Source organism: Lepus europaeus, chromosome 8 (assembly GCF_033115175.1).
Source record: "Lepus europaeus isolate LE1 chromosome 8, mLepTim1.pri, whole genome shotgun sequence".
NCBI classification, from domain to species: Eukaryota; Metazoa; Chordata; class Mammalia; order Lagomorpha; family Leporidae; genus Lepus; species Lepus europaeus.
The window spans coordinates 34,111,338-34,131,609 of NC_084834.1; the positions used below are offsets into that span (position 1 = coordinate 34,111,338).

Consider the following 20,272-nt stretch of genomic DNA (forward strand, 5'->3'; position numbering starts at 1 on the left):
TGGCCGGCGCACCGCGCTGATCCGATGGCAGGAGCCGGGTGCTTATCCTGGTCTCCCATGGGGTGCAGGGCCCAAACACTTGGGCCATCCTCCACTGCACTCCCGGGCCACAGCAGAGAGCTGGCCTGGAAGAGGGGCAACCGGGACAGAATTCGGTGCCCTGACCGGGACTAGAACCCGGGGTGCCGGCGCCGCAAAGCGGAGGATTAGCCTGTTGAGCCATGGCGCTGGCCAGCAATATTTATTAACACAGCTTTAAAATATATGTAGATGAACTTCACCTTCTTGGATTTGTCTAGAACTGGAAGCAAATTCTTCCCAGCCTCTTCCTCCTACTATGTTGGTTTATTGTACCTTTCCTTTAAATGTTTTGATACACAGACTATTTCCCATTTACTCCAGACCATGCTCAGTTTTCTCATTTCTCTAGCAGTGAATTCATACGGTGCCTAATAGCCATCATGTGCTTGCAGGAAGAATTAAACTGCCTTGGATGGCAGGGTACAGTGCCTGATGGGTCCATGTTGGAAGGGGGTAACACTTTCACATTTCTGAGCTTGCTCAAGGGCCAAGCATACTAAAATGATGGTAAAATAAATAATAAAGTTATTTTCAAGTATGGGGACAAAGAGTAGGAAGATTGCAAATGAACATTAAGTGTGACAACAAACTTCTCTGAAAATCAAAATGTTATAAAAAAGTGGAGTTCAGCCTACAAGTGGAGAATAGCCCAAAAAGGATGATGCTAGTCACAGGTTGAATGGACCCAGGTTCAAATTCTAGCTTTGCCCCATACGAGCTATGAGATTGTGAACGAACCAAGGAGCACCAGCGTCCCCAACTGTCAGTGTGATAATGGTGTGATGGGCTCCATGGCAATATTGTGAAGATCAATGAAGACACTGCTCCAAAAATATCCAGCACAAATTAGATGCTCAGTAAATGTTATTTTCCTCATGGTTTTACAAGCACAGGCTAGGGGCTGGTGCTGTGGCATAGTATGTTAAGCATCTGCTTGCAGTGCTGGCTTCCCACATGGGCACTAGTTTGAGTCCCAGCTGCTCCACTTCCAATCCAGCACCCTGTTTATGGCCTGAGATGGCAGTGGAAGATGGCCCAAGTGTTTGGGCCCCTGCACATACCTGGGGCCCCTGCACCTACCTGGCCACTGCAGCCATTTGAGGAGTGAACCAGTGGATGGAAGACCTCTCTCTCTCTCTCCCTCTGTCTGTAACTCTGCCTCTCAAGTAAATAAATAAATCTTTTTTTAAAAGCATAGGTTATATTGTTTCTTGTGACTTCATTTTCACTACTGGCTGGTTAGTATGTACCTTTTAAAAACATGCATCTAGTGGGTAAAGCTGCTGTCTGCAATTCCCGTATCTCATATGGGCGCCGGTTTGCATCCTGGTTGCTCCACTTCTTTTCCAACTCTGTGCTAATGGCCTGGGAAAACAGTGGAAGATGACTCAAGTACTTGGACCTCTGCTACCCATGTGGGAGACCTGGGAAAAGCCCCTGGCTCCTGGCTTTATTGAGGCCATCTGGGGAGTAAATCAGCAGATAGAAGATTCTCTCTCTCTCTCTCTCTCTCTCTCTCTCTCTCTCTCTCCTTCTCTCCTTCTCTCTCTGTAACTCTGACATTCAAACAACTAAATAAATCGAATGTGTGTGTATATTATATATATATATATATATAGTTTTTTCTGAGTGTTGGACTTAATCTTAGAAATGAGAGAAGCTGGGGGTTGGTGCTATGGTGCAGTGGGTTAATGCCCTGGCCTGAAACACCGGCATCTCATATGGGTGCTGGTTCTAGTCCCAGCTGCTCCACTTCTGATCCAGCTCTCTGCTGTGGAACTCCATCCTGGTCTCCAACATGGGTGGCAGGAGCCCAGGTACCTGGGCCACCTTCTGCTGCCTTTCTAGGTGCATTAGTAGGAATCTGGAGTGGAAACAGTGCAGCTGAAACTCTAACTAGCACTCCAATGTGGAATGCCAGCATTGCACTCAGCCACTTAACCTGCTGTGCCACAACACCAGCCCGAAGAGTCCGAGATCAGCATCCTTTTATTTTCAGCCATCATGCCACAGCTGAGGGGGTCCTGCTCTTTCTTCCAATACACATGTTTTACACAGCTCCAGTAAGGAGCCAAGATGACCATTCGCACAGAGGTCTGTGACTTGATGTAGACAGAGGAGACATCAGGGTCCTTATAGCCTTATCTGCTGCCCTCTACTGGGCTAATTTTAAACATCGGCATCGGAGTTAATTGCACCGTAGGAGGTACTGATATTGATAAAATAGTGACTACAATGTGGGCATTACTTTAAAGGAACTTTTAGACTAATGTGAGAGCAAACTGATAGACAAATAATGTAACAGGAGTGGTCTCAGATCAGAGGAAGAAATGGAGGGAAGATAGGGACAGAGGATGTGAGCAAGAGGCAGACGGCAAAGGATGCAGGTGTCGGTATGAACTGAACTCCAAACTGTGCAGCTCCAGCTCTTTGGAACCCTGGTGCATATGGCCCTTTATGAATGGGAGGCACCTGTGTGACTCCACATTAAATAAGGAGAATAGGACCTACGGTGGTGCTCTTGACATTATCTAGAAAAGCAAAATCTCCAGAAACATAATGCACACGTTGAGCGTTAATTTCCCATCAAATACTTTGGCTGACTTCCAATTTACTGCTGCCAATTACAGGAGGAAATAAACCAACAAATCAGCGTTTTCATCTAAACTGGGCTTGGATTTCTTTGGAGAAAGAATACTACATTGTGGATGAAGACGCTGAATTCATAGAGGTGACGCTCATACAGAGAGGATATCTTGGAGAAACATCTTTCATCAGTAAGTAATAAGATTGCCAAAGAATCACAAAACTGTAGGCTTAAAATAGATTATAGAAGAACAGATTGAAAGAAAAGCAATTACTGGTTTGGGACCAACTCTAAAAATCTATGACTGAAGTTGCACTGTGATTTTTGCTCTATGTAAGTTACAGGTCTAAGTATTTATCAACTTTTTAAAGATTTATTTATTTGGAAGGTAGAGAGAGAGAGAGATAGAAAGGAATCTCCCAAATGCCTACAACAGCCAGGACTCAGCCAAGCCAAAGCCAGGTGCCAGGAATTCCATCTTGTGGGTCTCCCACAAGAGTGGCAGGAACCCAAAAGCATCTTTTGCTGCCTGCCAGAAGCTGGATCTGAAGCGCAAGCACGGGGTTTCCAGGGCTCAAAGCAGCACTCCATTATAGGATGCTGGTGTCCCAGGCAGCAGCTTAACCCGCTGCATCACAAAGCCTGTCCCTATCAACTTTTAATGCTTCTTCTCCGGTTTTCCTCTTTTTTTGACAAGGTTATCTTCTTTTTCGCCTTTGCAACTCAAAGAACTTCAGGAAAATTAAGGCACAATCCTCAAGTCACTCAATGTGCTTTAAAATTGTTTCTGGGCATTTGATAGATTGTTATGATTTATTCTAGTATTCCCATTGAAGAATTATTTATGATTACATGATGCATTGTTTTTAGTTATAACTCTTTCTTTTGATTATATATAATTGTTTTTGCCTGATGTGAGGTTATAATTTCCTTGAGGATGTGCCATGTCTAATTATTCTGAGTTCTACAAGGACCTAATACAGATGATTTCTCCTTGGGTTAAACACATATGTAATGCCCACACAATACATCTCATTATTAATATTAATAATTATTATTGATCTAATAATGCACTAAGCTTTCATAGCATCTTTAGCTGCCAGAACTTGTGAGGACACTTTGCCTTTATTGTCATAAGCTATTGAGAAGACAGTTAGGATTATATTATCTTCATTTTACAAATGAGCATTCTGAGTTCCTCAGACATGCGAAACTCCACACAGAATGCAGCCAACTGGTCAGAACTCCTGGAGAGAATCCAGAAAGGAAATGGGCTGGGGAGAAAGCAGGCAATGAGGAAAAGGTAATTTTTCCAAGTCTCCTCTCCCAGTCTGAGGCCTCTGCAGGAGAAGTTCTCTTAGTCCATCTAAAGAGCACCCTGATTTCTGGGTGCCCTCAGCCCCAGTGTACACCCCCGGTCACATCATCACCATGGAGGAACTTGCTGGAGAGTGAAGTGCAGAGTAGACACTCAATGCTGATTAAATGTATTACAGTCAGCCCTTCTGTTCCAAAACAGGCTACCTAAACCCACATCAACACCACGGAAGTGAACCTCTGAAACATCTTGCTTGAATGTTCCAGGAAGTCCCCCTAATGCCCCCATCCCACCCCAGGCCAGGGCTAGTAGCCAAAGCACAGGATCTAGAAGGAAAAATGCCATTTATTTCATACAGATTTTTTTAAATTTACAAATAATAATTTACATATTTATGGAGTACAGTGTGATATTTCAATATATGTATACCTTGTGCCACTTTTTTTTTTTTTTAGTTTAAAAGAGCTACAATTTTTTTGTGTGATAATAGCTTTAAATTACTCTAGAATGGATCCTGGCACACAGTAGATGCTCAATAAGTGGTAACCACCATTACTGTTCCATGGCATCACCAAAGAATTGAAACAATTTGTTTAGTTAGCTGTTGGTCTCCCCACAATTGAAAAACCTCTTGAAGGAGTGGGGAGCTGTACCTAACTCCTTGCGACATCCTCAGCCCCTTGCACAGAGCTGATGTTCAGCAACTAAGGAGGGAGCCACGTGCCTGCTTCATTCCTATAGCAGTGCAACACAGCTCTGCCTACGCCTTGGCGAAGGGCATCGCTCACTCTTCCTTTTATTCTCCGCTTTCCACATGCGGTCAAACAACAGTGCTTCTGAGATACTGTGCCTTCACTCTCAATAACCAGACCACCATGAATGCAGCTTGCTTTAGCAGTTTTGCAAAGACAACAATAGCTCTCCTTTAGAGATTATTTTCAGGCTTTGCAGTGGCTATCTTTTGCAAGGTTTCAGATTATTTGAAAATGAGGGAAAGTATATTAATATCATTTATATAAAATCTTTCACCACAGCTGGTATCAGCTTATAATATTTTATTTCACACAAAAATAAAACCTGCAGAATCTAAGCCTCGTAATGAGATTTAAAGTGTTGAGATGTGGATATCATTAGCCCTTCACTGGCACATCTGGGGCTCTTGATAAACATCTGCTAATATAAATAAATGTATGATGGCTCTCTTTTCTGTCACTCATCCTTCCAGGCTTGTCTCTCAATTCTGTTCACTTCTGCTTACTTCCCCTCGTTTGGGCTAGAAGGATCATTTTTTAAAAGAAGCAATTTCTATGTTATCATTGATAGAAAGCACCTTGAAAGGAGAATATTATTTCAGTCCCTTGGCTTTTTATTTGTAACTTCCTGATTTTTACCCAGGCATTGGAACTAGAGATGGCACTGCAAAACAAGATAATGATTTTAAAGGAAAGACCCACAAACAGGTCCAGTTCCATCCTGGGCAGACTGCAGCTGCATGGAGGGTGAGAATTATACCTGACAGAGAATACGAGGCTTCCGAGACATTCCAGATCATCCTGGTGGGACCTGTCATGGCTGCCCTGGAGTTTCCGGAAATGGCAACAGTGGAAATTGTAGACCCTGTCGACGGTATGTGATCCCAATGTTGTGCTTTTTTAGCCAGTGCAGGTCTATTGGTCTGTTTCAGGCTTTCATACCTCCCTCAGGGTCTATAAGCCTCTAGATGCGTTCATACCCATTTAGGATTTAAAATGAAATGAAAGAGTTATTGTTCAGTTACTCTTGGGAATCTTTGTCAAAGTATATAGGGGGTGAAAATGAAAGACTCTTTATGGGACTCCGTTACCATGCAGAGGAGTCAGCACTGTACACTTTGTGCAGCCATAGCTGTGGAGCAGCTCTGCCCCCAGATGGCCAATCCTCAGAGCGCATTCCATGCCTACCTTCTTTTCATGGCCTCTGGGAGTCCCTGCAGCCTAACTCACCAGATTAGGTGGGGACTTAGGGATCCATTGTCCTGCAAGTGACTGCTGGGTAGCAGCCAACTCAATTAGTTTTAACATGTCTTACATGAAGCTTTGTTACCACAGTGTATCATATTCTTGAATTTATCAGTTCTTTCTATGTAGTCATTCATTCAGCAAATATTCAGAGAAATTAAGAAAAACAACACAAAACTCCAACCAGTTGTTTGCTACCTCTCTTTGTTGAAATAGATTATTCCCTAAAGAGAAATTTTGTACTCATCGTTGGATTTTACCTAATACACATGGATTATCACAGTAGTTGAACAAAATTCATATAGCACCTGAAAGTGTATAACTTGCAATCAGAGTGGCCCTTTTTAAAAAACATTTATTTATTTATTTATTTGAAAGAGAGAGAAGGGCCAGTGCTATGGCGTAGCAGGTAAAGCTGCTGCCGGCAGTGCCGACATCCCACATGGATGCCAGCTCAAGTCCCAGCTGCTCCACTTCCGATCCAGCTCTCTGCTATGGCCTGGGAAAGCAGTAGAAGATGGCCCAAGTCCTTGGGCCCCTGCATCCGCATGGGAGACCCAGAAGACGCTCCTGCTTCCTGGCTTCCAATTGGAGCAGCTCTCACCGTTGCAGATAATTAGGGAGTGAACCAGCCTATGGAAAAACTTTCTCTCTCTCTCTCTCTCACTTTCTCTCTCTCTCACTTTCTCTCTCTCTCTGCCTCTCCTTCTGTGTGTAACTCTGACTTTCAAATAAATAAATCTTTGAGAGAGAGAGAGAGAAATCTTCCATCTACTAATTCACTCCCAAATGGCTGAAACAGCCCAAGCTGGGCCAGGCTGAAGCCAGGAGCCAGGAGCTTTTTCCAGGCCTCCCATGTGGGTGCATGGGCCCAAAGACTTAGGCCATCTTCCACTGCTTTCGCAGGCGCATTAGCAGGGAGCTGCATCAGAAGTGGAGCATCAGGGACTTTAAAATGTATTGTTTTTAGGCTGGCGCCGTGGCTTAACAGGCTAATCCTCCACCTTGCGGCGCTGGCACATCGGGTTCTAGTCCCGGTCAGGGCGCCGGATTCTATCCCAGTTGCCCCTCTTCCAGGCTAGCTCTCTGCTGTGGCCTGGGAGTGCAGTGGAGGATGGCCCATGGAAGACCAGGAGAAGCACCTCGCTCCTGGCTTTGGATTAGCACGATGCGCCGGGCGCAGTGGCCATTGGAGGGTGAACCAACGGCAAAAAGGAAGACCTTTCTCTCTCTCTCTCTCACTATCCACTCTGCCTATCAAAAAAAAAAAAAAAAAAAAAGGCCCATGAGAGTCTCACAGGCATGGAAAGCCACGACACGGTGGCAAAAACAACCTGAATGAAAGATCCTGGTGAACAAGACCCCAGCAGAAGGAACAGGCCATCAAGGAGAGAGGCACCTTTCTCTGAAGGGAGGAAGGAACCTCCACTGTGACACGGCCTTGACTAAACAAGTTCAGAGTCGGTGAACTCAAGGGGCTTCCATAGCCTAGAGCTCATAGCAAGAGTCTTGGGTGATTGCTGACGTCATAAATAAGAGTGTCAATTGTTAAATCAACAACGGGAGTCACTGGGTACATGCTCACCATGTAGGATCTCTGTCCTTAATGTGTTTTACTATGAAACTTAAAAACACTACTAGTCGAACAATACCCTATACCTTGTGCGGTTGTGTGAGTGCAGCCTGTTGAAATCCTTGCTTAGTATATACTAAGTTGATCTTCTGTATATGAAGGTAATTGAAAATGAAACTTGATGAAGGGCGGGATGGGAGAGGAAGTGGGAGAGGGGAGGACCGCGGGAGGGAGGGAGGTGGGGGGCGGGGGGAAGCCACAACAATACAAAAGTTGCACTTTGTAAATTCACATTTATTAAATAAAGAAAAAAAAGAGAGAGACAGAGAGAGATCAGGAGATGGAGAGGAAGAGAGAGAGAGAGAGCGCACCACGTGTTCAGGAACAGGTCCTTTTAAAACTTTGCCAGAGGGCGGGCAGGGAAGCAGGAGCAGCGAATCCCATTAGGGTGGGGGTGGGGCTGACACTGGCCACCTCCAGGGGGCTGGAGCCTAGGATGGTGTCAGGGTGTAGATCGCGCCATAGATAAGACTGTGCCATTTTACTAACATTCCCCCCTTTTGTTTTTTATAAAGCAGGCATTGTAAGGGATTACATTAGTCCCAAAAGTCCAGGAGGGGTAGAGGGACGACAATCTGTCTTTAGAGCTACTTCCTGCTGACATGGGGCGATGAGGTACTCTTCCCTGGCATGGGGCGATGTCTCAGGCTGCTGTCTCCTGGGTGGGGAGCCGAGTATATTCCCGTAGCAGCATTTGGTTGACCACCTGGTTGCTGAGGGCCTTGGTTTGTTCCGTTATCACCTCCTGTAAACACTTAAGCAGACACAGTAGTATAAAAGTCAGGGTGAGAATGGCAGCCAATGATCCTAAGAGTGGCATTAACCAGATAATGAGAGGAAATGAGGGGGGATCTCTGGACCCTTGTGAAGAATGTTTGATGATTGCAAACACAAATATTTGAATCACACAATACATACTTGGTGAAGAGCCTTATAAAATATTAAAAAATTCCAGTAAAATTAAGAAATGAATAATATTCATAATATTTCAATGAATATTTTGATGTGTAGATGTATGTTTGTACACACCCATACATGTACAGGTGTGTACACGCATGTAACTCAGGAGATTTCAGTGGTAGTGTTATTTTAAAAATTGAGGGCAACATGAGAGTATTTCAGGCATGGAAAGCCAAGACACTCTGGCAAAAAAAAAAAAAAAAAAAATGAAATGACCTAAATGAAAGATCTCTGCGAGTGAGATCCCAGTGGAAAGAACGGGTCATCAAAGAAGGAGGTACCTTTCTCTGAAGGGAGGAGAGAGCTTCCACTTTGACTATGACCTTGTCTAAATATGAGTCAGTGAACTCAAAAGGCTTCCATAGCCTTGGCAACTCATGACAAGAGCCTAGGGTGATTACTGATGCCATGAACAAGAGTGTCAATTTGTTAAGTCAACAACAGGAGTCACTGTGCACTTACTCCTCATGTAGGATCTCTGTCCTTAATGTGCTGTACATCGTGATGTAATGCTATAACTAGTACTCAAACAGTATTTTCCACTTTGTGTTTCTGTGTGGGTGCAAACTGTTGAAAGCTTTACTTAATATATACTAAACTGATCTTCTGTATATAAAGATAATTGAAAATGAATCTTGATGTGAATGGAAGGGGAGAAGGAGTGGGAGAGGGGAGGGGTGTGAGTGGGAGGTGGGAGGGAAGTTATGAGGGGGAAAAAGCATTGTAATCGATAAGCTGTACTTTGGAAATTTATATTCATTAAATAAAAGTTAAAAAGATTGAGGGCAAGAACTGTGGCTTACTTTTCTTGATGTAAGTGGGCAGCACAATGCCTTACAAAGTGTCTACTCAATTTAGTGGTAAATAAATTATTCATTTAAGAAAACAGGAAAATATTATTCTTTATTAATGAATTAAATGTCATGCCTATTTAAAGTGTTTTTTAAAATGGAGAGCAAATGTAAATCTGGAGAAAAATATTTAATCTCTACTTGGAAGACCTACAATTTGACCTCAATTTAAAAAGAGAGAGAGATGAAGTTGCTGTAAGATTTTCCTTTGCATTCTCTTAGCCTTTTTTTTTTTTTTTTTTTTTTGACAGGCAGAGTGGATAGTGAGAGAGAGGGACAGAGAGAAAGGTCTTCCTTTTGCCGTTGGTTCACCCTCCAATGGCCGCTGCGGCCGGTGCATTGTGCTGATCCGAAGCCAGGAGCCAGGAGCTTCTCCTGGTCTCTCATGCGGGTGCAGGGCCCAAGCACTTGGGCCATCCTCCACTGCCTTCCCGGGCCATAGCAGAGAGCTGGCCTGGAAGAGGGGCAACTGGGACAGAATCCTGCGCCCCAACCGGGACTAGAACCCGGTGTGCCGGCGCCGCAAGGCGGAGGATTAATTAGCCTGTTAAGCCACGGCGCCGGCCTCCTCTTATCCTTCAAAGGGGTCTCCTAAACTTAATTCCAGTCTCATTTAAAAATACGTAATACTTCCTATTCTCACTATATGTCATACAGGAAATCATATTGGAAAGTGGAGGGGTCAAAGACTGCACATTTCTGGTCAGGTGCACTAAAATGTCACCAATCCAATGCAAATCTCGCTGAAACCTCCTCCCGTCTTTTCTAGAATCGACAGTTTATATTCCAGAGGCAGAATACAAAATAAAGGAGGACACTGGGGAACTTCTGATTCCTGTAAGGAGGTCTGGAGATGCCAGCCAGAAGCTAACGGTCATTTGCTCTACACATCAAGATAGGAGGCTCTGTGGGGTGCTTGGAGACAGGAAACGATCTTAGAACAGGGCTGGGATGATGCTGGAGCAGGCTGGGTGGCGAGCACAGCAGAGAGCAAGGGGCCGGACATCTAGGCCGCTCATCGCCCGTGTCCTGCTGCTCACTTCCTTGCTGACCCTGTGCAGGTGCCCTCACTCCTCTAAGTGGATGTCCTCAGCCAGGGATATTTTAATCAAAACTTGTGCAAGACATCTGTTCACACTACCTTACAATATTTCATGAGGGTCAAATGAGGCATTATAAGAGAAAAGAGATCATGTATACATGATACATGGAAAATATAAACAAGGGGTCCTTATTTTTAGCAGTCAGCATTGCCTATGGGTAACACTGCAACATAGTTTTATCTGCTTCTCAGTGTCTCTCCCTCCTCTGGCATATCTCACAACTACAAAGGTTCTCCAACCTGGGGTCCAGGTGTCCTCACACCCCAAACAAGGCCCCACTCTATGAGTGCCCCCTCACTTCCATGCAGTTGAACTTCAGCTGTCCCTGTCCCACCCCCTCAAGGCCATATTCTCCAACTCGTTAGTAACTATGTAATAGTCAAATATTGTGTGAATAAGTTAAGACCACCCACATGAGAACGAGGAAAGGCTACCTATTCAGAGCTTGCTGTAGCAAGGGCGGGGGGTCAGCCATCATCACCTGTACTTGGCAGAGACTCAAAGGCAGGCAGAAGGGTGAGAAAGCTTCACGGTGGAAAAAAAGGATGATATCAGGTGCACCCTGATTGGAGGCCCTTGGGAGCGCTGGAAGCAGGGTGACTCATCAAGAAAGCACATTTGGCTTTCTCTGGTTGGTCCTCGGAAGTAGGGGCAAAAACTAGAGAAAGTGGTAGTTATTGATTAGGAGTCTGAGCATCAGTAGCTGATTGCTGTAGAGGTATAGCTTGGATTCCTAGACTAATTCCAGCACATTGGAGGTCAGAGTTCTACTTTTATACCTGGTATATCCATTGCCCAGTCATGTATTGACTCTTGCAATCTACACACCTATTATCCACTGGGGAGAATTCCTCCAACTCCACATCCTCTTCTAAATAATGGTTTTTGTGTTTGTTTTTTATTCATCTGAAAGCCAGAGTCACAGAGAGAGAGGAGAAGAGAGAGAGAGAGAGAGACAGAGAGAGAGAGAGATAGTCCATTCTCTGGTTCACTCCCCAAATGGCTGCAACAGCTGGAACTGGGCCAGGCTAAAGCCAGGAGTCCGGAGCTTCTTCCAAGTCTCCCACATGGGTGCAATGGCCCAAGGACCTGGGCCATCCTCTGCTGCTTTCCCAGGCACACTAGCAGGGAGCTGGATCAAAAGTGGAGCAGCAGGTCTTGAACTGATGCCCATATGAGATGCCGGCATTTTAGGAAAAGGCTTAACCTGATATGCCACAATGCTGGCCCCAAAAATAGTTTTTCATATGATACCTTCATCATTGTCTGAGAATACCGATAATGGACACTTTAAGCAGGTAGCAAGAGCAGGCAGTAACTTGGTAGACAGATCCTCTACTGGTGCAGCCTTTAGATCCTCATCAAAGCACCGCATAAAAGAGGTTGCCTCCTTCACTCACCTATAACCACAGTTTGTATTTCTGAATTATTAACTATTAATAACATATAAGCCATTCTACTGTTCATATGGCTCATTTTCATTTTATTCATGAAAATAAATAATTGTTAAGCATTTATTCTAATGATCCTTCCAGAGAGACTTTACAATTTATATTATTTATTCATTTATTTGAGAGACAGAGCCAACAACTATTGTTCAGTACAAAAAAAAAATGCCTGAAATGTCCAGGATTGGCACAGGGCTGCAGCCTGTAGCCAAGAACTCAATCCAGATGGGCAGCAGGAGCCCAACTGCTTGAGCTGTCGCCACTGCCTCCCAGGGCCTGCATTGCCAGGAAGCAGGAGTCAGGAGCTGGAGCCAAGGACCAAACCCAGGTACTGCAAAGTGGGACACGAGCATCTTAACCCATGGCTTAGCTACTAGGCCAAACACCCACTCCTAGAGAGGTTTAAATAACCAAATGAACTGTCGTCCTCTGGGGCATTTCCATAGATGTAAGGAGTAGATCAAAACAAGTATCCCAATGACGCATGATGTGAGTATAGTTTTCACTGTTTCGTAATTCCAGAAAGAGGAATGCAAGAGTCAAGGCGCTACCATACATACAGGGACTTAGTTCTCCAGGGAAGGAATCTGACCCTGTTATAACCTTTGTTTTCTTCTTCTTCTTTTTTTATTTTTTTTTTTCCCAAGGAGAAACATGAAAACAGCCTTTTATGAGAGGAGTCCAGGGTCAAAGGTCAGGTGTCAAACAGCCTGAGTTGTTTGCCAGCTATTCTGGGAATGCCAGCTCTCACACCTGGGCAGCTTCTGGGAAACTGGATCCCACAGGGCACGGCCCTTCCATGTAGGAGGGAGGGACCCTCCACCTCACCCCCATTCCAGCTGACTCACAGCCAGACACTCTGAGCTTCTACTACATGTTGCTTGCCCTTCAAGAGGGAAGCTCTTTCCACAGGCAAAAGGAAACCTTTAGTGTCCCTTTTAGCTTGGCCATTTCCTATGAGCTACTCATGTCGGCTGTTTGCCACCTCGTTTCTCCCAATCACATCTGGATAACCTTAGCCCATTGTCTTCCACAGTCTGGATGTGGACTGAGAATATGCCTCTGGTATCAGACGCCCAGCTTGAAGCCCAGAGCAAAAAATAAACGCACTTTCTACAGGAGCTGATCTGTCCAGTCTCAGCCACAGCCCTTCCTTTCAGGCACTTACTCCCTGTAGGACTCAAGGTAGAGCCCCAGGGCCCACAGGGAAGAAGGAACTAGGCTCATTCTCCCATGGCTCAGCTGATGAAGAAGAGCGGTCCCACCTCACCTTGCTTTTTCTTCTTCTTCACTTTGCATTTCCCAAATGGAGGGAAACAAGCTTAAATATGAGTTTCTAAAACTGCACAAGACTAGTAGTATCTAGTATGCTTTCAAGATTGATCTTAAAGAACAAGCCAGGCTGGCGCCGCGGCTCACTTGGCTAATCCTCCGCCTGCGGCGCCGGCACACCAGGTTCTAGTCCCGGTTGGGGCACCGGATTCTGTCCTGGTTGCTCCTCTTCCAGTCCAGCTCTCTGCTGTGGTCCAGGAGTGCAGTGGAGGATGGCCCAAGTCTTTGGGCCCTGCACCCACATGGGAGACCAGAAGTAAGCACCTGGCTCCTGGCTTCAGATTGGCGCAGAGCGCCAGCCTTGGCAGCCATTTTGGGGGTGAACCAACGGAAAAGGAAGACCTTTCTCTCTGTCTCTCTCTATATATATATAAAACTCTGCTTGTCAAAAAAAAAAAAAAAAAAAAAGAACAAACCATAGTCTAGCCAAACCCAACACCCGTTAACACATTAAGACACCTTGAAGATGTGCTACAAGGGCTTGTCTTGTACTTGGTTTTGAATATATCAAGATAAATGATCTGCCATTGCCAAATGCTCTCTCCCCAGGGCAGGGCACATTAAGCAAATGGATTTCCCCTTTCTTTTTTTAAGAAAAAATCCTCTGTTTTTGTCATAGGCATGTTTGGGGTTGTGGAAGTTAGACCTTGCATCCCAAAATGGCTTGGAGCGTCATTTTTCTTCTTCCTGAAATACTAAGGAAATCATTTAGAATTTCTTTCTTTACGTGTAAAGATTTATTTACTTATTTGAAAGCCAGAGTTACAGAGAGACAGAGTCAAAGAGACAGAGAGAAAGGTCTTCCATCTGCTGGTTTACTCCCCAAATGGCCACAACTGCTGGAGCTAGGCCTATCCAAAGCCAGGAGCCAGGAGCTTCTTCTGGGTCCCACGTGGGTGCAGGAGCCCGAGGACCTGGGCCATCTTCTGCTTTCCCAGGCTATAGCAGAGAGCTGGATTAGAAGTGGAGCAGCCTGGACTTGAACCAGGGCCCATATGCAGGGCGTGTCTTTACCTGCTAAGCCACAACACTGGCCCCTAGAATTTCTGGGGGTAAACTCGGGCTATTGTTGATGACAGCTTGCCTTTGTTTCAAACTCCAGTCTTGAAATTCTAGGTTGGCAGTTATTTCTCCCAGCATTTTAAAGTTATTATTTACTGTCCTCTGGCTGCCATTGTTGTTAACAAGTGGGTCTTGAGCAGGCTTCTGGCCTGGTGGGTAAGATACTCCTCTCCCACATCAGAGTGCCTGGGTTTGATTCCTGGCTCTGGCTCCTGATTCCAACCTCTTACCAGTGCAGACCCTGGAAGGCAGTGAGGGTAGCTCAAGTAACTGGATTGTTGCCACCTACATGGGACTGGATTGCATTACTGGCTCAAACCCAGCCCTTGCCATTGCAGCCATTTGGGGAGTGAACCAGCAAATGGAGTTAGTTCTCTCTCTCTCTCTCTCTCTCTCTCTCTCTCTCTCTCTCTCTCTCTCTCTTTGTATTTCTCTCTCAAAAGAAAATTTTAAAAAAAGAATGTTCTTTGTCTAAAAGTTATCTTTGTAGTGATATCTTTTCTATGTGTTTAAGATCTCACATTTACCAAGTTATTTCAAAAATGTTTATGGAAAAAAACAGAATTAAGAGATGAGTTTATGGGCAGACATCTTGCAGAATGAGTAAGACACTGCTTACCAGAGTGCCTGGGATTGACTCCTGGCTACTCCCCATTTTAGCTTCGTGCTGATGTGTGCCCTGAAGGCAGCAGAGGATGGCTGAAGTACTTGAGTCCCTGTTGCCCCAGGGGAGATAGAGGTTGAGTTCCTGACTCCCAGCCTCAGCCTGGCCCAGCCCTGGCTGTTGCAGGCATTAGGGAATAAACAAATACACAGGAGATCTCTATCTTAAAAATTAATAGCTTAATTATTTTTTTAAAAGATAAGTTTATTTTGGTTCAAAAACTTTTTTGAAATCCATGCATGGTGTTCTCATTATATGTATTTGCATGCACTTTTTGAAGACCCCTGATATGACTCTGTGAAAGATCTAGGGGCTTCACTTGACAATGCTTTTTCTCCAAGGAGGATTTCTTTTGCTTCTTCCAAGATCCAGATGGTACAACTGATCCAGAAAGAGTCCTGCTGCCCTATGTCCCCAGGCATAATCAGAGTGTCAGCTGCCCAGAGGTGCCCAAGGCCCAAATGCCAGTCTTCCCCACCCCCAGGGGTGGTGTTATGCCTGCTTTCCTAGGGCAAGGCCCTTCTCTAGGCTATGGGGTTTGTGGTTTTGGACTTTGCAGGGAGGAGTTTGGGAATTTTTGTTTCGTTTTGCTTTGGGCTTTTATGGCCCTTGATGATTTTGTTTACTTCCTATGAGCACAGAAAAGCCAGAAAAAATATTTCTGGTTGTTTTCTGGTGTGAGAGCATCCCGGAGAACCTAGTTGGCCAAAATGCTAAAAACAGAAGTCACAAAGCCCCTTCTGGATAGAAACTCCTGTTGGCTGCAGCCCAGCCTCCCTGCCCCTTCCTCCACTCCATTCCCCTCCTCCTTTGGTTGTGGGCCCTCCCGAGGAGTTTTCCCTCTAACTCCTGAGGATTCTTTTTTCTTAAGATTTATTGTATTTATTTGAAAGTCAAAGTTACAGAGAGAGAGAGAGATCTTCATCTGCTTGTTCACTCTCCAAATGACCACAACAGCCAGGGCTGGGCCAGGCCAAAGCCAGGAACTTCATTCAGGTCTCCCATGTGGGTGCAGGGGCCTAAGCATGCTTGGGCCACCCTCCACTGCTTTTCCAGGCACATTAGCAGGGAGCTGGATTGGAAGTGGAGCAACCAGGACTTGAGCCAGTGCCCATATGGGATGCTGGCACTGCAGGCAGCAGCTTTAGACACTATACCACAATGCCAGTCCCTGCTGAGGATTCTTAACCTGCTACCAGTAAGATAGAGATTAAAAAAAAAAAAAAAAAAACTTCCATAAATACCAGTATTCTGTGTTCTTGACTATTGCCTATAAGTGATAAAATTGTTTCCCAAAGTAAATTTTCTAGAATCCAGCTCAAGAAATTCAGTAACAACAAAATAATCCAGTTAAGAAATGAGCAAAGGTCTTAAACAGGCACTTTTTCAAGAGAGGAAATTCAAATGCCAACAGACACAGGAAAAAATGCTCAGGACCACTAGCCATCAGAGAAATGCAAATCAAAACCACAATGAGGATTCACTTTACCCCAGTTAGAATGGCCCTCATACAGAAATCAACAAATAACAAATGCTGGTGAGGATGTGAAGGAAAAGGTACCCTAATCCACTGTTGGTGGGAACGTAAACTGGTACAGCCATTGTGGGAGATAGCATGGAGATACCTCAGAAATCTGAATTTAGACCTATTATATGACCCCGACATCCAGAGGCCAGGAGCCAGGAGCTTTTTCCAAGTCTCCCAGATGGGTGCAGGGGCCCAAGTACTTGGGCCATTTTCTGCTGCTTTCCCAGGCACATTAGCAGTGAGCTGGATTGGAAGTGGAACAGCCAGGACTTAAACCAGTGTCCATATGGGATGCTGGCACTGCAGGCAGAGGCTTAACTTTCTATGCCACAATGCCAGTCCCTGAGAGAGAGATTTAATACATATACTTACACTTAATAAAGATTGTATTAGACGCTGTGCACATCTAGTGTGTCTCTGCTTTTTAGCTAAATGTGCTGCTTCCTACCACCTGCTATACCAACATTCTGTACCCTTGATGACAAGGAAAAATAAAGTGATCTCATGCACACACACATACACACACACAGAAGTTCCCCCTGGCAAGTGTCTCTTATCCTGTGAGCCTTCCTGTTCTACTATCCGCTGGTCTCCCTCTGCCTTTAGCTGTGGAACACCAGTCTCTGGCAATCAGTGAGAGTGTTTGTGTCTAATCCCCAACCTCTTCTGGTTTGGCTTGAATTCAAAGAACTCTTTCCTGCACAGGTTGTCCTGGAGAAGGAATAAGGTCTCAAAGCGTGGACTCACAGTGGAACTTGGCTGGTTTCCCACCAAGTGACAGCCCACCTTCTCCTCGTCCATTTTGAGTAGTCTCTTCTGACTTCTGCCCTAGTACACACAATTTTTCTCATCATCTCTCCAGTTCAAACCTTTTTTGTGTGTGTGTCCCCAGAATGACAGAACAACCAATCTGTTACTTCCTAATAGTCCTAAAATTCACCCCTTTGAAAAACCATTTTGAAACATTTTGTGAGTCATTGACCTTCTGAGTAAAGCCTGTGATGGCAGTTCATAGACCACTTTGATTTTGCAGCAAGGAAAAACTCTGCATAGAGACATCGACTTATTCCAGGGTACTTCAGAAAGTTCATGGAAGGGGCCAGCATGTGGGGCTGCTGCCTGCAGTGCCAGCATCCATGGGCGTCGGTTTGAGTCCTGACTTCTCCACTTCTGATCCAGCTCTCTGCTATGGCCTGGGAAATCAATGGAAGATGGCCCAAGTCCTTGGGCCCCTGCACCTGTGTGGGAGACCTGGAGGAAGCTCATGGTTCCTGGCTTCAGATTGGTGCAGCTCCGGCCATTGCAGCCATCTGGGGAGTGAACCAGTGGATGGAAGACCTCTCTCTCTCTTTCTCTCTCTCTCTGCCTCTCCTCTGTCTCTGTGTAACTCTTTCAAATAAATAAATAAATCTTTTTAAAAAAAAGTTCATAGAAAACTGGAAATTAAAAATGTTTTGAGGACCAGCATTGTGGCAAGCAGTTTGTTTATTTATTTATTTATTTTTGACAGGCAGAGTGGACAGTGAGAGAGACAGAGAGAAAGGTCTTCCTTTTCCGTTGGTTCATCCCTCAATGGCTGTTGTGGCCGGCATACCGCGCTGATCCGAAGCCAGGAGCCAGGTGCTTCTCCTGGTCCAAGGACTTAGGCCATCTTCCACTGCCTTCCCTGGCCTTCCCGGGCCACAGCAGAGAGCTGGACTGGAAGAGGAGCAACCGGGACAGAATCTGGCGCCCCAACCGGGACTAGAACCCGGGGTGCCGGTGCCGCAGGCGGAGGATTAGCCTATTGAGCCGTGGCGCCGGCCATACAAGCAGTTTAAATTGCTATTTGCAATGCCAGCATTTCATGTCAGAGTGCCAGTTCGAGTCCCAGCTGCTCTGCTTCTGATCCAGCTTCCTACCAACAAACCTGGAAAATCAGTAGGTGATGGCCCAAGTACTGGGGTCCCTGCCATGCACAGGGGAGACCCTGATGGAGTTCCTGGATTCTGGCTTCAGCCTGGCCCAGCCCTGGTTATTACAGCCATTTGAAGAGTGAACAAATAGATGAGGTCAATTCTCTCTCTCTCGCTCTCGCTCTCTCCTTTCTTTTATCTTCCTCTTTTATTCTCTCTTTCCATCCTGCTCACTCACTCTGCCTAAGTATCTACTCCAAAGAAATACAAGCATGTGCTCACTCATGACAGGCCCTAGAATATGCATGGTGGCATTACACAGAACAGGTAAGGACTGGAAACAACTCCAGTCATCAGCTGTTAAGTCGGTAACCTAACAGTTTTGGTGTCTTCATATATAACAAAGAGGAGTGGTCAGCAACAACAGGGAACAAAATCAGGATACACAGATAATTCTCAAAGGCACTGTGCTATGTGAAAGAATCCAGGCACAAAAGACAAAGTACTGTGTGGTTCATCTTGGACAAAATTCTCCTAAAGGCAAATAGATCTAAAGTGAGAGGAAGCAGATCTGTGGTTTCCAGGGGCCATGCGACAGGCAAGCAGGTTGATTGAACAGGGCGCAGATCAACTTTTGAGGGGGGATAAAAATAATTTCTGTTATGATTGGTGGTGGTGACATGTATTTTTCAAAACTCCTAAAATTGTACATTTATAAATAGATTACTCTGATAAAATTTAAAATGGACCAAATATAAACTGAAATTCTCCAATCAGTCCTGAGCTCCCTGCAAAATAACAAATAATGTTGTGGCTTTATTGTAATGCTGGACAAGGAACTCTGGTCAGGGTGTGAGGGTCACAGTTATGCCATCACAGGGCAAGGCCAGGACAGTCTACACCTCTGTGGATTCCCCAGTCTGATTCTGTGCCCCTAGATTTTCCCACTTACAGCATGAAAGCATTGGGTTAAGCCAGACCCAGCATCCCATGATCCTTAAATTTATTGAGCCCCTTGGCCGGCGCCACGGCTCACTAGGCTAATCCTCCGCCTTGCGGCGCCGGCACACCGGGTTCTAGTCCTGGTCGGGGTACCGATCCTGTTCCGGTTGCCCCTCTTCCAGGCCAGCTCTCTGCTGTGGCCAGGGAATGCAGTGGAGGATGGCCCAAGTGCTTGGGCCCTGCACCCCATGGGAGACCAGGAGAAGCACCTGGCTCCTGTCATCGGATCAGCGCGGTGCGCCGGCCGCAGTGCGCCTACCGCGGCGGCCATTGGAGGGTGAACCAATGGCAAAAGGAAGACCTTTCTCTCTGTCTTTCTCTCCCTGTCCACTCTGCCTGTCAAAAAATAAAAAAATTAAAAAAAAATTTTAAGAAAAATAAATAAATAAATTTATTGAGCCCCTAATGTAAACAAGCCTCATTCAATGCGAAGATCTTTCCAAAAGTTTATGGAAAATAGAATTAAGGGTAAGTTTATTTTGGTGCAAAAAAGCCATGCACAAGCTTTTAAGAGTGCACTTTTTTTCAAGACACTTAATGTACCCTATTTAAAGACCACTAATATAAAAAAAAAACCAGTCTATTAATATTTGTGACTGTAAGAGTTGCATACCTTTCCTTTTCTTTTTTAAGATTTTACTCATTTATTTGAGAGGTAGAGTTATAGACAGAGAGAGGGAGAGACAGAAAGAGAGGTCTTCCATCTGCTGGTTCACTCCCCAAATGGTTGCAATGGCCAGAGCTGAGCTGATCTGAAGCTAGGAGCCAGGAGCTTCCTCTGGGTCTCCTACTTGGGTACAGGGGCCCAAGC

At 45.2% G+C, this 20,272-nt stretch overlaps 1 protein-coding gene across 1 annotated transcript in view; it reads left to right on the plus strand.

Annotated features, from left to right (window-relative positions):
• The window catches only part of FREM3 (FRAS1 related extracellular matrix 3), an 86,258-nt gene that overhangs the window by 50,586 nt on the left and 15,400 nt on the right, over window positions 1–20,272 (plus strand). The window contains 3 exon segments of the mRNA XM_062198889.1: window positions 2,712–2,858; window positions 5,382–5,612; window positions 10,197–10,320. Coding sequence (XP_062054873.1) covers window positions 2,712–2,858; window positions 5,382–5,612; window positions 10,197–10,320 — 502 coding nt within the window.